This window comes from Amaranthus tricolor, chromosome 3 (assembly GCF_026212465.1).
Source record: "Amaranthus tricolor cultivar Red isolate AtriRed21 chromosome 3, ASM2621246v1, whole genome shotgun sequence".
NCBI classification, from domain to species: domain Eukaryota; kingdom Viridiplantae; phylum Streptophyta; class Magnoliopsida; order Caryophyllales; family Amaranthaceae; genus Amaranthus; species Amaranthus tricolor.
Window position 1 is genome coordinate 27,212,937 of NC_080049.1, and position 14,309 is coordinate 27,227,245.

At 31.8% G+C, this 14,309-nt stretch overlaps 2 protein-coding genes across 4 annotated transcripts; both read right to left on the reverse strand.

The window, feature by feature from the left end:
- LOC130809336 (putative SNAP25 homologous protein SNAP30) lies at positions 1-3,580 on the reverse strand. Of its 3 annotated transcripts, none has more exons than XM_057675063.1 (6): positions 3,460-3,580; positions 1,917-2,264; positions 1,122-1,215; positions 908-1,032; positions 555-652; positions 1-277 (listed from the first exon to the last, which is right to left on the reverse strand). In XM_057675063.1, exons 2-6 carry the CDS (start codon positions 2,250-2,252, stop codon positions 178-180), a joined length of 753 nt encoding a protein of 250 aa, XP_057531046.1. In that variant the 5' UTR covers positions 2,253-2,264; positions 3,460-3,580; the 3' UTR covers positions 1-177. The 3 variants fall into 3 exon arrangements, with proteins under 3 accessions (XP_057531046.1, XP_057531045.1, XP_057531047.1); XM_057675062.1 differs by lacking the exon at positions 3,460-3,580 and adding an exon at positions 2,709-2,946; XM_057675064.1 differs by lacking the exon at positions 3,460-3,580 and adding an exon at positions 2,577-2,935.
- Positions 3,581-9,543: 5,963 nt separating this feature from the next.
- Positions 9,544-14,309, reverse strand: LOC130809337 (uncharacterized). Its single transcript, XM_057675065.1, has 3 exons — positions 13,796-14,309; positions 12,429-12,853; positions 9,544-10,192 (listed from the first exon to the last, which is right to left on the reverse strand). Exons 1-3 carry the CDS (start codon positions 13,871-13,873, stop codon positions 9,745-9,747), a joined length of 951 nt encoding a protein of 316 aa, XP_057531048.1. The 5' UTR covers positions 13,874-14,309; the 3' UTR covers positions 9,544-9,744.

Here is a 14,309-nt window from a genome sequence, read left to right on the forward strand (position 1 = left end):
CCGTTGACAAAAACGTCACGTGCAACTTCACATAAACGAAGAAATGAATTCAAGAAATAGAAAGAATAGAAGAAAATACATCATCTAAAACTAAAGACGAAACTACTAATTATAAAATTAAATACACATAATTAAGTGTAATTACAGTAGCATGAAAACTATAGTAGTTTGTCTATTTCATTTGCTAAGTAAATGACGAGCTCTCTGGTTAGCACCTTTCACCCTCGAGTTCAATTCGTCAATGTCAGTATCAAGATGATCAAGAGCTTTATTTTGCCTGCATAATATGTATCACAATATAGTTTAGCGTCTTTCTTGATATTTTATGAGCTTTAGGCAAAACGAAAGAAATCGATTCTTTATATTGAGGGTCGATTAACAAAAGTAGAGTTACAATTTTAATCGCAGTGTCCTACGTATTATATGACAATATTTGCTAAATGAACGTATTGGGCCTCTTTCTAGCTCCAGACAAATATCTACCTTACCTAGGGTTCGAAACGGCCCTGAAAGCAATACTACATAGGAACTAAACTTGAAAAGCCAAAACTTACCTGTCCAGTTCAGAGCCCATATCAGTAGCCATACCCTTGAGATCACCCAAAATATCACTCAAATCTGAAAGAGCATCATCTTGTTTTTCCTTCTCCATCTGGTTCAGTAAACACATAACAAAACCTTTGTTTTAACACATTATAAAATGAGACGGTAGACTATATATTGAGTTGGACCATGTATATTCAGTGTGTCTAAGTGATCAATTACAGTTTTAAAGTGATCAATTACAGTAATATGCTAATTATATGGATTTGTCTCATGGTGGGACAGTTGCATATAAGAGAGCTGTTTTTTTAAATAGGTCCATTAATATTGATAAAAATATAGTGAAATATTTGCATGTATATACCTCAACTTTTTGCATAGCTGCTGATTGTCCAGATGGTGGTGTTTTAGTACCAGGCTTTCCTGTGGGTGCAGGACTACCCATTAATTTCTCTTTCTGTTCTTTTGTAGCTTTTTTAGGTACTTCATCTGCATTTCATCAAACAAAAGGAATCCCTTACATATTCACAAATATTACCCTTCATTAATAGCAAGACAATGAAGGAGATGACAACAACCTGGTGTAGATAATGGCCCTGTTATGTTTTTTGTCTTCTTTGGCTTCCATGGCTTGGAAAACATTCCTCCTAAACTATTTAGCAATTTTTCTCCCTGAAAATCCCATGTCAAAATTCATAAATGCTAAATTCATCAAATCAGCCAACAACTCCAATTAACCGTCATTTGCCAAATAAATCTGTTAGAGTATATGATATATCTTGAAGCCTTAACCATCAACTTAAACTTTTGGTTGAGTTAAATGCTTAATCAGCAGCCAGCAAGACAAGGGGTCATTTCTCATTTAAAGTGAAATATTTAGGGCTAAGTATGTGAGGGTCCTTTGTTGCATTCACATTTTTTGGCTAAATGACTCTCGTTTGAGGGGTGTGTTATAGTATATAATATTTTTGAGCCTGAACCATCAGCTTAAGCTTTTAGTTGAGTTGATTCCTTAATATAATCTTATACCTCGATATTGACATTATGTGCTAAACTTGATTAACTTTGCTAATTGGGAAATTTTAGGTTACTTTGATAGCTAATTGGGCAATTTTAGATTACTTTAATATAAACAGAAGGTTGGATGGTCAAATCAGTCTAACGCTAGTGTTTGGTAAATTAGTTGATTTATACAGCTTATTGTTATGAATAAGCTATTTTTGAACAGGCTGCTTATAGCAGCGAGTTAATAATCAGCTGGTCAAACCATCTAATAAAACCAGCTGGTCAAATCAACTACTATAATTAACTATCAGCCGTGACAAATATCCAAAAACAAAAATACAAATCATGATATATATACAATGGCATACCTTGGTCAAATCTTGATCAATATTGACAGCCATTTGATGAGTTCTATGAATCTGTTCACCTTGCTGATGCAAAGTTTCAAGGGTCTTGGAAGCATCCTCCCTAATATCCTCAGCAATGCGAAGGCAGTTATTAACAGACTTAGTAGTCTCTTCAGCCTTATTGACAGCAATAGTTTCAAGCTCCTGCATCGACTTGTCCTCTAAACTTTTATCTTGTTCTTTGGTTATGAGCATGGGTTCTGATGATGTTCGTCTTCCTTTTAGACCTGCATCTGCATCATTATGCGCAGGACTTGTTGCTGTTGATGCTGCTGCTTTTTTCTTGAACCCAAACATCTTTCAGTTAGCCTGGATTACATTGACACAATAGAATCATCATTTTGTTAATTTAATGCAATCCAATTAGGGACGGAGCAAAGATTACGAGGCCTATTTTTTGGTAATTTATTTCGAATGGAACCCTTGTGCGCTTTATGAATGATTAAAGAATTGCATCAATTGTAGTCTGTAAAAATAATCAATACCAAAATATATGATTACATTCTAAATTAAAATAGTTTATGCTTGAATATTAGTTCATAAACAACAATAACAAAACACAGTTCATCTCATAATCAAAATTTAATTACGTAAAAAGTGCATCTTAAAACAAAATTGGACCTATTTAGAGGCCTAGACGATCGGACACTTTAAATGTGCCTAGAACAAAATTTTGTATACAACCATGATCTCTTAAGCAATAAATAATTGATATTCATGAATCATAATTATAATTTTGATGAAAATACCAACCAAGCAAAAGTATGCGTCAAGAAATTGGTTAGGGATTTAGAGAGAAAAAAGTATGGAGAATCAAAATTTTAGGGAAGAGAAGGAAATGGGGAAGGTTTTGTGTCTAACCCATGAACACAATGTGGGTGAAAACTGGAGACAGCGAAGAAAATAATGAGAAATGGTAAGAATGGAAGGGAATCAAGAAGAAATCAATGGTGTTGCAGAAAAATAGAGCAAAGGATCCAATTCCATCCTCCCTTGACATTATGTGATGTCCATACCGTTTTTGAACAAAATTCTTTTTTTAGTTCAAGTAAATTTCATCAAAGTTTTGAAAATTCAATTTCACTTAACACTTTTTCTCAACCTATCTTTATCCTCTAATTATAAAAAGTTTGGGAAGCTTGAATACTATTCATCATGAACATTGAAAATACTGTTTGTCCATCTTTATCTGCTATATTCTCCTGACTTCCTCCTTTCCCATTCCATTCCAGATCTTCAAATGAGGAACAGGAAGGCGGAGCTTTACGGTTTGTTGCTTCAATGCATAATAAGCTCCTTGAATCTTTTATATTTTCCCACTTGATCCGTGGCTTCTCTCTTCCCATTATTCTGATTTTCCTTCTCTCATTCTTCCATTTTTTTGTTTTGATTGTGAAATTAATTGACAACGAAAACAAAATCAGGCAAAGAAATAAAATCAGTCAAATTTGAAGACTCAATTCGAGATGAAGACCTGGGAAAGCAGACGGTTGAGTAGACTTACCTATCTGTACTTGTTTGTTTTATGAGTCCCGATCACCTTTTAGGCCCTGCTCGGTGCAGGGTTATTGTGGGGTAGTTGACTTACCTATCGTCGTTGATTTTACAATGCTGCATGCAGTAATGTTCTGAAACAAGCTATTTGCACCACTAAACGCTAAAAGTTGTAATGTTTTAAAACAAGCTAGCTACACCACTAAATGCTATCTAAACTGCTACCCAAAATAGTGTTTCATTAAATCTCTAAACTACTTCCACTGCTATGCCACACATGCCCTTAGTTGACTAAGAGGATGGTGAACGTACTGTTAGAGGTTTTATTCACCTAGGGAATTAGGATCGCAAATTCCTTCATTTATCAGCAAATTTCCTTTACAATTTTGGAATGTTATTGGAATTCGCCTTGTTTTTATGGTTGTGGTTGAGGATGAAGAAGCCGCAATTGAAGAGGCCATATCGAGTGCCAAAGGGTCAATTGCTTCACACTTGCAGCTGTTTACCCGAAATCAACCCCTCAAGTTCACTATTTGTCTACTTCGAACTTTGAGCTTACTTAAGCTTAATTGGCGTACTGCTCTCAATAGGAATACCAAGTATAGACCCAAACTATGTTCATGACAAAAGTAAGTTCTTTTATTTCGGCTTATGTTAGTTGGTGAAATGATCGCCAATATCGTTACGATGCTAAGAACAAACAACAACGAACAAAACAAAATTTGACAATGTAACTAAAAAGGACACAAAGATTTAAGGAGGTTCACCCAATGATGGCTACGTCCTCCGTGGTGTGTAGTTTCTGTTTATATTATATCAAAAGAATACAAACAACACTTCTTAATGAAGAATTACAATTGAGAAAGAGATAACAAACAAAAGACTATGTGTTTGGCTTAGGGGTTGTGTTTGATGTGTGAGTATGAGAGCTCTATTTATAGTACTAGGTACATGAATATGAATAGCTCACTTGAATACATAGTTAATATTGAGTAATGAATACTATGAAATAACTCTAAGGATTTGAAAGGTTGAAAACAAGCATCCCATTCATATCAGAGGATCTGCTCGACCGGATCAGAGAGCTCGCTCGGTCTAGCAGCTCGGTCGAGCGAGTATCAGCCAAAACTGGGGCATTCGGTCTGACCGCTCGACCTACCAAAATGACTCGCTCGGTCGAGCGGGTAGGTCGAGCGACCTTACTGCTTCCTCTGTCAGAATTTGATCGAGCATACAATAAATCAAACCCTTTCATTTTCTTCATTAATCTTCATTAACACCCATAATTCTTCATGAATACTCCACACATAATTACATCCATTTAGTTGCCATCATCCAAGAGTCACACTCATGAATTCAACCCTTTAATGTGCACTCAAGTCACACACTACCATTCATAACAGTTGGTAATATTTTAGTTCAATGCAACACAATGGCTCAAAAAGCTAAACAAGATCATGAATTATTGCTTGAAAATGGCTCATAGATCAGCCGAATACGAGCAAGGAAGAAACACTTACAATCATTGTTGATGAAGGTAAAGTAAAGCATGAAAATAGCCAATAATAGACTCTTGGAGAGAAAATCTGTCTCTTCTCTTTCGATTCTGGTTAGCTGATGTATTGAGCCCTGTTTTAGCACTTTTACTTTCTTTGTCATCCTATAATACCAGCTAAACAAGAAACTGAAATCTGTGTTGCTTAAATTGAGACAAAACTGTGTCCGTACTAGATAAATAATCTGTGCCTTGGGATTGAGAAATTCTGAGTATGTCTGGGGAGTGTTGTGAGAAGCTTACGTTTTTGCGTAGAAATTGTTGGTTAGTGATCACCAACTTAAGAGAGTACTCAAACATCCTACTCTAACTTGCACTTTGGAGGAGTCAAAGGTTGCTGCTGTGCTGGTCGAGAAACTGATGGTTGTTAGACAGCTATTGTTTGTCAATGGTCTGCTTGACGATGTGTGCTTAGACGATGGCCTCACTCAGCTTGATGTTACACAATACTTCTCGATACTCGGCTCTTAAAATGACGTCACTTACAACTCTTAAAAACTAAGATACATAATATTTTCAAAAACCAAAACTAAACAAAAATACAAAACATTAATAAATCTACTAAATTCTAAAATCTTACAATATAAATTAAAAATAACCTATTAAAAATATGAAATTTCTCATGAATTCCCTTTATATCTCATCTTTTGTAAGATAATTTTGATTTTTGTTTTATTTCTTTATTTTAGATTTTTGTTTATTGTTCTCATTTTTGTCTTTCTAGATATGTTGTTATTGAGATATTTCCCATGTTCATTATTCTCATTGTTGTGATGCTATTAAATTGATTTTTGTGATCGGAACTACAAGAATACTAGAATATGTTTCTTATCTTTCACATTTTAGCTCATCTGTTTAAATCAAAGATTTTTACTTCCTTTAATTCAAGATGTTCTCTGCATATTCAAATTTTAATTGGTAAGATGATATTGATCTTAATCAAGGTTCAGAAAATTGAAAAGAATAAGTGGGTAGATGAGAACTTACAATTTACAACTACAAGTCTACGATAAGAGGGGCTGATTTGAGCTTCCAAATTGTTGTCTTTATTGAGCTCATCTACTATTTTTAGCTTGGCATTTACTACTGAGGCCACCTTGTTATTGGCAAAATTTGAGGAACTGTGATAGTTTTGTAGTTTCTAAGTGAGCTAAATAAGTGAGCTAAATAGTTTATGATGTTACTTTTATTGTGATGTATTTGCATTGCATTGTTCATGGAATTTATCTAATTGTTGAAATCATGTTTAATCTCTGCTTCAAGGTCAATGCATATTCTTATGCCTTGCTGATACACAAGGAACTCCTACCAAGGGTCATCAAGCAAGCAACATTCTCTTTCTTGTACTTCTATTTTTTGTAATTTGCTTGCTTCACCATTGTTTACTTTTATGATGATAATTTTAATCAATTCAACTGTTTAATTTGTTTGTAATATAAGAATTCAAATGTTTACTGTTTATAAAGGAAATGTTTGACGATCCAGATTCTAACTGTGTAAAACGCAAAATTTTTCAAGATTTCGGAATGGATACAAATATTATGGATTTGAAAGCTAATTTGTTGTCAACGAGTTATATTAATAACTCATATATATATATATATATATATATATATATATATATATATATATATATATATATATATATATATATATATATATATATATATATATATATATATATATATATATATATATATATATATATATATATATATATATATATATATATATATATATATATTGTACCTTTGGTATATGATTTTTGAGCATTGAAACAACTCAAAACAAAACAACAATTAAATGTCTAGATTGGTTTTATGATCATTTATTTTGATTGAGGCATGCTGGGCTTTTTTTTATTGTTGGAAACTTAAAATAATTGAGCGCATTTATAAAGTTGTTGGCGACTTGCCTATTGATTTTGTACTTACATTTAGTAAAAGATATGAGAATATCCATCCATATTTTCCCTTCATTTTAAAAATGACTACACTTGTTCCGGACATACTTTAATACTTTTTCATTGATTAAGTAGTTGATTTACAATGATATTATAGCATTTATATTTATATTTGAATTGGTTGGTTTCTTTTAACAATCTAGCTAAACTTTGTGATTGAACGTATATGTTCACTATAAAGCCTTCAACACGTTTTCAAGTCTTGCTTTGATGACGCTGCCTATTATTACCTATACATCTTCTAACCTTTTATCCTTTACACTTTTACAACACATTGACATTATAATATTTTCATTCATATTCTTGATAAATAAATATATAAAATAACATTATGACATCCGATAGTGTAACTTGGGGAACCCCAGAACTAGTAATTTTAAAAATTCATTATTATAATTAAATATATCAAGACAATTTAGCGATCAAGACAATTTAACAATTGAGTTTGATATAATCATTGTTAATGAATATTACATTTTTAAACATCAATTATTATAGTAGTGATTACTAATCAATAATCTTTAGTTAATACTTCATGTAAGTAAAGAACATGTTGTGGTTAAAAAATACATATTTTATTAAAAATTTTAAGGTTGATTATATTTAAATAATTCCAATTGTAAGCAATAGTTGTCAATGATAATTAAGAAATTGAGGATTGTAGATAATATTGTCAAAATATTATAAAAAAAAAAGAAGATTTTTTTAATCTATGCACTTAATGCATATTTAGATGATAAATTTGGTAATTAGTTTAAATTTAATAACAGATATCTCGCAAAATAAGTAAATAAGAATATTTTAGAAAATATTCTAAATAAAACATTATTTAGTTACCAATTTTATCATCTAAAACTATACACCTAATATATAGGTTAGAAAAATCGTTAAAATATTTTTTTCGGTTTTAAAAATATTAAACAAAATATCATTATTGTTAAAGCAAGTGCCAATAATCTTAATGATGACGTTAACTTTAACATATAGTAGAACATGCTTTGTCTTGTATTTTGGAAAGGGTCGATAAAAATGTGTCGGATATGGCTGGTTTAAGGTTTGGAACGATTGATGAGAGTTGCTTGATCAAAGTAACAAGAAAAGAAGCAAACTGTGAGTGGCTCAACCAGTCGCTCGATCGAGCATTGTCTAGCTCGATCGGTCGAGCGATGTTGGCTCGGTCGAACAGAATGTCCAGAACAAGTCAGTACCTTCATTAGAAGCTCGCTCGACCGAGCGAGGGAGTGGCTCGATCGAGCGGTAGTCGAACAGACTACATTGGATCCTTTTTGGACAGATTTTGTTGTGATTATGCAATAATGTGGTGCATTACTCTATTGTTTATTGTCATGTTTATTGTCATAGTTAATTAGGTGTTAAAAGTGCTTTATGGAGAGTAATTGAGAGGTTCTAAGAATGATACTCACCTTCCACTATAAAAGGGAGTATCATTCATAGAAAAAAGACCACCACAAACACACATATTGTTGAGAGAGCTATTGCATTGTTAGAAACTTGAGAGTGTTCTTACTTTGCTTTAGTATTTGTGATCTTAAAAGATTGTTCTCAAGAGAATGAGAGGTTTATTATACTTGTAATTGTTGAATTCAATATAATAAATTACATTTGAGGGGGAGGTATCCAAGATACCTCATATACACTTGTGTTCATCTTTGCTTTATATTTTTCATTTTTTTCATTGTTGAACCTCTTAGAGGCTTTCATTTCAATTATGGATAATATTATTACATTTTTGTAAGAAAGTAGCATTAAATAATCAAATAATTACATACTTTATCTCCTTGAAGGCTTGGACTGCTAATAGCGAGAAACCAGATCACAGATTATTTTTTTTTGTGTTTTTAATTAATTGATATTTAGTTTTATTTAATTATTAGTAATATTTTTATTTAATAATAATAATAAAATTTTTTATTTAATTATTTTTAATTTATGTGCAACTCCCTTATTTTTTAAAATTTTTTCTCCCAAAAAATTTACAAACGAAAATCAACTAAGAGTTCGAAAACGATGTTTATCGAGTCATTTTGACAATCAATTTCATCAGCCATATCGTTACGATATTAAATTTTGGTTAAAATTGTTTTTTTATAGAAAAGTTAAAAGGATAAAATTTAAAAATAAGTTAAGGAAAATCTTTAAAAACTCAATTTATAAAAGGTGAAGACATAATAAATAAAATAATGACGAATAATAAAGCACATGATAAAAAGCCATGTTAAATTGGATCCTAGGACAAATTGAGTAGGACTTTTTAGGATGTCTACTTGGTCTAAGTTGTTTGGGTTATAGAAATCGAGTTACTTCGGGACTTTATTAAGAGAATGAACTTGGTATATATTTTAAGAATTTTTTTGGATCAAATTAATTTTTTTTATAACAATACAAGTTGGGTTGTAGATACAATTATTTGATCGAAGTCTTGTATATGATATTTCCAAATGCGGTTAATTTTAAATTGTTTTATTTATATTAATCAATTCATAACTTAATAACACAAATATATGATTTGATCACTCAATGAACACATGATATATTACTATGAAAAGACAAGATTTCTACTTGAACATCATATATACCCGGCCTGCTTTTAATTATGAATAATTTTTCTAATATAGAAGTATGTATTAGGTGCATAAATTTAGATTATATAATAGATAAATTAACAAGTATAATAAATAATTAGAAAATATATCAATTCGATTTCAACAAATTTACCTATTTTATATTCTAAACATGTGCACCTGATGCAAATGGAATTATGAAAAACAAGATCGTAAAATGCTACAAATTTCCAAACGCTTATCATCACTAAGTACTTCAGGAAAACGAACATTAAACTTGAGTCGTAGCTCTCCCCTATGCTGTTTATCGTTAGCCTTAATCATCCCGTGATGATAAATGATTTTTTCATAACCAGGATAAATGACATGATCATCAATTCTGAAAATCATCTTGTCCCCACTTAATAATGGTAATGTTATTGTACAACCAACAAGGGCTTTAAGCAAAGGGATTTCAATTTCCAACTCCAAGTCATCACCAACTCTTTTAAATAATGGATTTTTTTCTTCTATTGAAAATACAATATCTGCTGGTAAATACCCTGGTTTTTCATCACCTTTTCCTTCAAATGTTATTTTTGTACCATTCCTCCATCCTGGCTTTACTTTTATTTGCAAAGTTTCCTCTTCTTGGATGATTATCCTGCATTAGCTTAAACAGTAAGTTATTGTATATCGATAGCGTTAAGAGTTTGATTCAAATAAAGCAATGCAAGAAAGATTAAAAACAGAAAATACAAAACAATGAAGAACACACAATTTGAGAGGTGGAGAAAATCTTAATATCAATGTGATATTAGACTATAAAACTCCACCCTTAACAATTGAATTTGAATGAATATTATTAGTTTTAGAGTATTTATTACAATTCATAATCCACTCTATACAAGAACCCCTATTGTTATGCAATTTTCCCAAAAATCTCTCACTAAATCCTAAGAATTTGATGTGGCTCTCAACTCAATTCCCAATTGTTATGCAACAAATGATCTTACATACTTCATGTACAAGGATATACAATAGCCTTATATAGGCTTTGGAACCAGTAGAGGTGATAAATGAATGCCCACGAACTGATTTAAAACTGTCGTATAAAACAGAATGTCCCAAACATCCGCTCAACCTGGTTGAGAGAAACATGGTGGGTTAGGTGTCAGAATGTAAACTGAAGTTTCTGATCTCCTGCTCAACCAGTCGAGCAGCTAGGGAGGGCCGAGCCCTTGGTTGAGCAAGCAGCAAGTGCAACATTGTTGGGGATGAGCTATAATATTTGATGGAGAACAATAAACAAACTAATGCAAATTGAACATCCAAAAACAGAGCAAGCAACAACAATAGCAAAACACAAGAATATACGAGGTATTTAATGATACCTCCCCCTCAAAAAAAATATCTTATCATTAATATAAACAAAAATATATTAATGACTCACCTTACAAGCTTCAAGAACACACTCTCAAAGCAAAAGATTGAACCTTGATGTCAATCTCCCTCAAATGCCCTAATACAAGTGGAGAAAAACTCTCTTGGCTAATACCCTACTAATCTCTTAGTATTAGGCTCTCTCTCTCTCTCTCCCTAATACACTCCTAAGACCCCTTATATAGTCCCATGACATATTTGGGAGCCTTAGGACAAACCCACAAAAGCCCACAAAGAATCAGACATAAAACAGAAACGCGTATTGTGAGGAGCTGATCATTGCTCGACCTGAGCAAGATCCGCTCGACCACCCGAGCGAGAGTCCAATAGCTTCTGTCTTGCTGCCCCTGCTTGGCTTGACCGAGCCCATCAAGCTCGACCACTCGAGCAGGACTCAAAACCTTCCATGAGCACTCCCTTGCCTTCATCAAGGCACACTAAGTCTCCAACTTTAATCACTTCATCAAGTGATCCAAATCATAAGCCCTCATACTTCCTTGCACTCACAACCTCGTTCTCAAACATGCAAGCCAAAGAGTACGCTATGAGGTGATCGAACTCACCTCCATCATGTTGAGATTTGGGGCTTCACTCAACAAACATATAGATTCTCATTTCATACACCATTCATTCACAACCCATATAACACCTCAAACATCCAAGTAACATATACATCACATTCAATGTAGAATTGAGCTTTATTGAGTCACTATATCTAAAAGGCAGTGTTGGAAATACTTTACATATGTGTATGCAAGTCGATACTCGTTACCCATGGGCTGTGTGCCCGACCTTGAGTGCCCTGTAGGTATGTTTACATGAATTGGCCCACAGGGTGATAATGTAACGAATTGCTACTATTAGAGTAAAGAACATATCCTAAGGCATTAACTATCAGTTTAAGCTTTTGATTGAGTTAATTCCTTAACGTGGTATTAGAAGTCAGTGTGATAAGAGATCACAGTTTCAATCTTCATCGTCCTGTTAGAGTATATAACATACCCTAGGGCGTCAATTATAAGTTTAAGCTTTTGGTTTAGTTGGTTTCTTGTCATGTATTATGACATGTATTAGAAGTCAGCATGACAAGATCAGGTTATTATGGATTCAAATTTCAACCACCCTTGATTTAAGTAGAATATTCAGCGTCTGTGCGCATCCACACGTCTAGCCCAATGGGCTTTCGTGTGGATAGCGTGTTAGAGTATATAACATATTCTAGGGCCACAACCATAAGCTTTTTTGACACACCCCTCATCTAAAGTAGAATATTTAGCGATAGATTTAAGGATAATATGTGTTAGATCCACACTTTTTAATCTAAAGACTCTCATGTTAGAGGGCGTCTTAACCTTAACCATCAGCTCAAACTTTTAATTAAATTGGTTTTCAATAGCCACGGGCTAATAAATAACAATAATTTCATGTAAAAGACAGAAAGGGAATGAGAAACGTACCCAAGATCAGATATAACATCTTTGGTTATGGTAATCTTCTTAACAGCACCAAAGCAGAGTTCTTCTAATGAGCACTCAAGTACTTTTTCAACATGTTTTGGTTTTTTCCTTGCTGTTGAATTAGAAAATATAATTGGAGTGGTGCTCATTCTATTTGGTGTTTGTATTGGCGAAGAGCTTGTTGTAGCCTTTCGACTAACACTTCGTTTCAATGATTCTAACATTCCCGATGACCGACTGCTATTCCGACGCATGGTCGGCGTTGGTGTGTGACTTCTTCTACTGCTACTCTGTCCGAGTAACGAAGTAGATCGGACGAAGAAACTGTCATCTACGCTACGTTTGCGTCGAGATTTTTCCTCTATTTTCGCCGTTGTTACTCCAATCCAATCCTCCTCTTCTTTTAAGCCATTATATTTATATGCCTATGAGAATTAGTCGATGTTAAATTAAAACAAATTATCGCACCTTTCATTTATTCTAGAAAATAGAACTATTACAACATTTTCCATTAAAAATTACCTACAATGATTTAATATTTTATTAATTTTTCTTTAATAATCTTAATTTTAATTCAAGTATGAATAATCCCAATTTTAGGGTTATTTACCCAAAAACATAGTTGTTTAAGTAGAAATAGATTTGGTTAGGTTATTTGCTAAAAATATCAAAAATTTAAATTTAAAAATTAAAAAATAAACTTTTTTAGATTTATCTTTTAATTTTTGTTCAATTTTTTCAAAATTTAATTTTGTATTTATTTTTTTATGCAAAATGACTTGTATAGGTAAGAGGTTACTTTGATGCATTCTTAGCAAGAATCCTTTATATAATTAGGATTATTTATTATTAATCAAAAGTTGAAAAATTGGCTTGTAACATAATTAAGTTTTTAAGAAAAAATTACCAGAAATAATACAATTTTTTGCTTATTTCTCTATAATAATACCAATTTTTTGATTAACCATGAATAATAACAACGTGTATTCCTAGAAAATTCATAACATATTAAAAATCAAACTATAGGTGATTATAAGACAAAAAAAATTGGTGAATTAGTTAATAAACTAAAATTGGTAATTATTCTAGAAAAATAACCCTTAAGTTGGTATTATTCATGATTAATCAAAAGTTATTATTATTGTAGAAAAATTAACAAAAAATTGTATTATTCACCATAATTTTTTCCAATTTTTAAAGAAAAAATGATATTAAAGTTTTTAATGTCTAAATTTTACATGATAAATAAATACGAGATATTTAAAAGTTGATACATGTTGGATTTTAATAATAAATGAATAATCATGGATAAATGTTGAAATTAGTTATTAATTTTAATATAAGAACAATAAGTTTAATGGTATTACCTTATAATGTGCAGTACTATTTTCTTGGTGCTTGGCATCATGTTTGTGTGAATTGCTCTTAACAGGATTCCATTTCATGACAAGGTTCTTGTAAGCCTTGCCAATTTCTTTGATGGATGCCGTTTTGTATTTATAAAGTTGGTCAAGAATTTTGAATGAAGATCACAAACAATGCTAATAACAAGATAATAAAAACAAAGACAACTTAAAAAAATGAAGAAGACAATTTTCCAAAAAAAAAAAAAACAAAAACAATGGAAAAAAAAAACAAAAACAATGGAAAGCAATGTTGCAAAGGTAGCTAGAGGTGAGAAATATTTTCAAAGACGAGAAAATAAATTTAATATTAGAAATAATAGAATATTCTACAAATTGGAATTTTTTTGAATTTGAACATTTTTTAAATTTCTCTGAGAGAAATAAATTTTGATCATTTAATGACGGAATAAAAACACGAAATGCAAACCATTCATTTAATCCTAAAAATGAGTTGTTGATAAGTTATGAACAATCG

Bases quoted from the DNA above. Each gene is read 5' to 3' on its own strand.
- LOC130809336 (XM_057675063.1), bottom strand. From the start codon at position 2,252: ATGTTTGGGTTCAAGAAAAAAGCAGCAGCATCAACAGCAACAAGTCCT. The intron at 1,216-1,916 runs GTATGCCATTGT...TGGGATTTTCAG, and splicing joins TTGATCAAGATTTGACCAAG to GGAGAAAAATTGCTAAATAG. The intron at 278-554 runs GTAAGTTTTGGC...CATATTATGCAG, and splicing joins ATGGGCTCTGAACTGGACAG to GCAAAATAAAGCTCTTGATC.
- LOC130809337 (XM_057675065.1), bottom strand. From the start codon at position 13,873: ATGAAATGGAATCCTGTTAAGAGCAATTCACACAAACATGATGCCAAG. The intron at 12,854-13,795 runs GTAATACCATTA...TAATTCTCATAG, and splicing joins ATAGTACTGCACATTATAAG to GCATATAAATATAATGGCTT. The intron at 10,193-12,428 runs GTACGTTTCTCA...AAGCTAATGCAG, and splicing joins GATGTTATATCTGATCTTGG to GATAATCATCCAAGAAGAGG.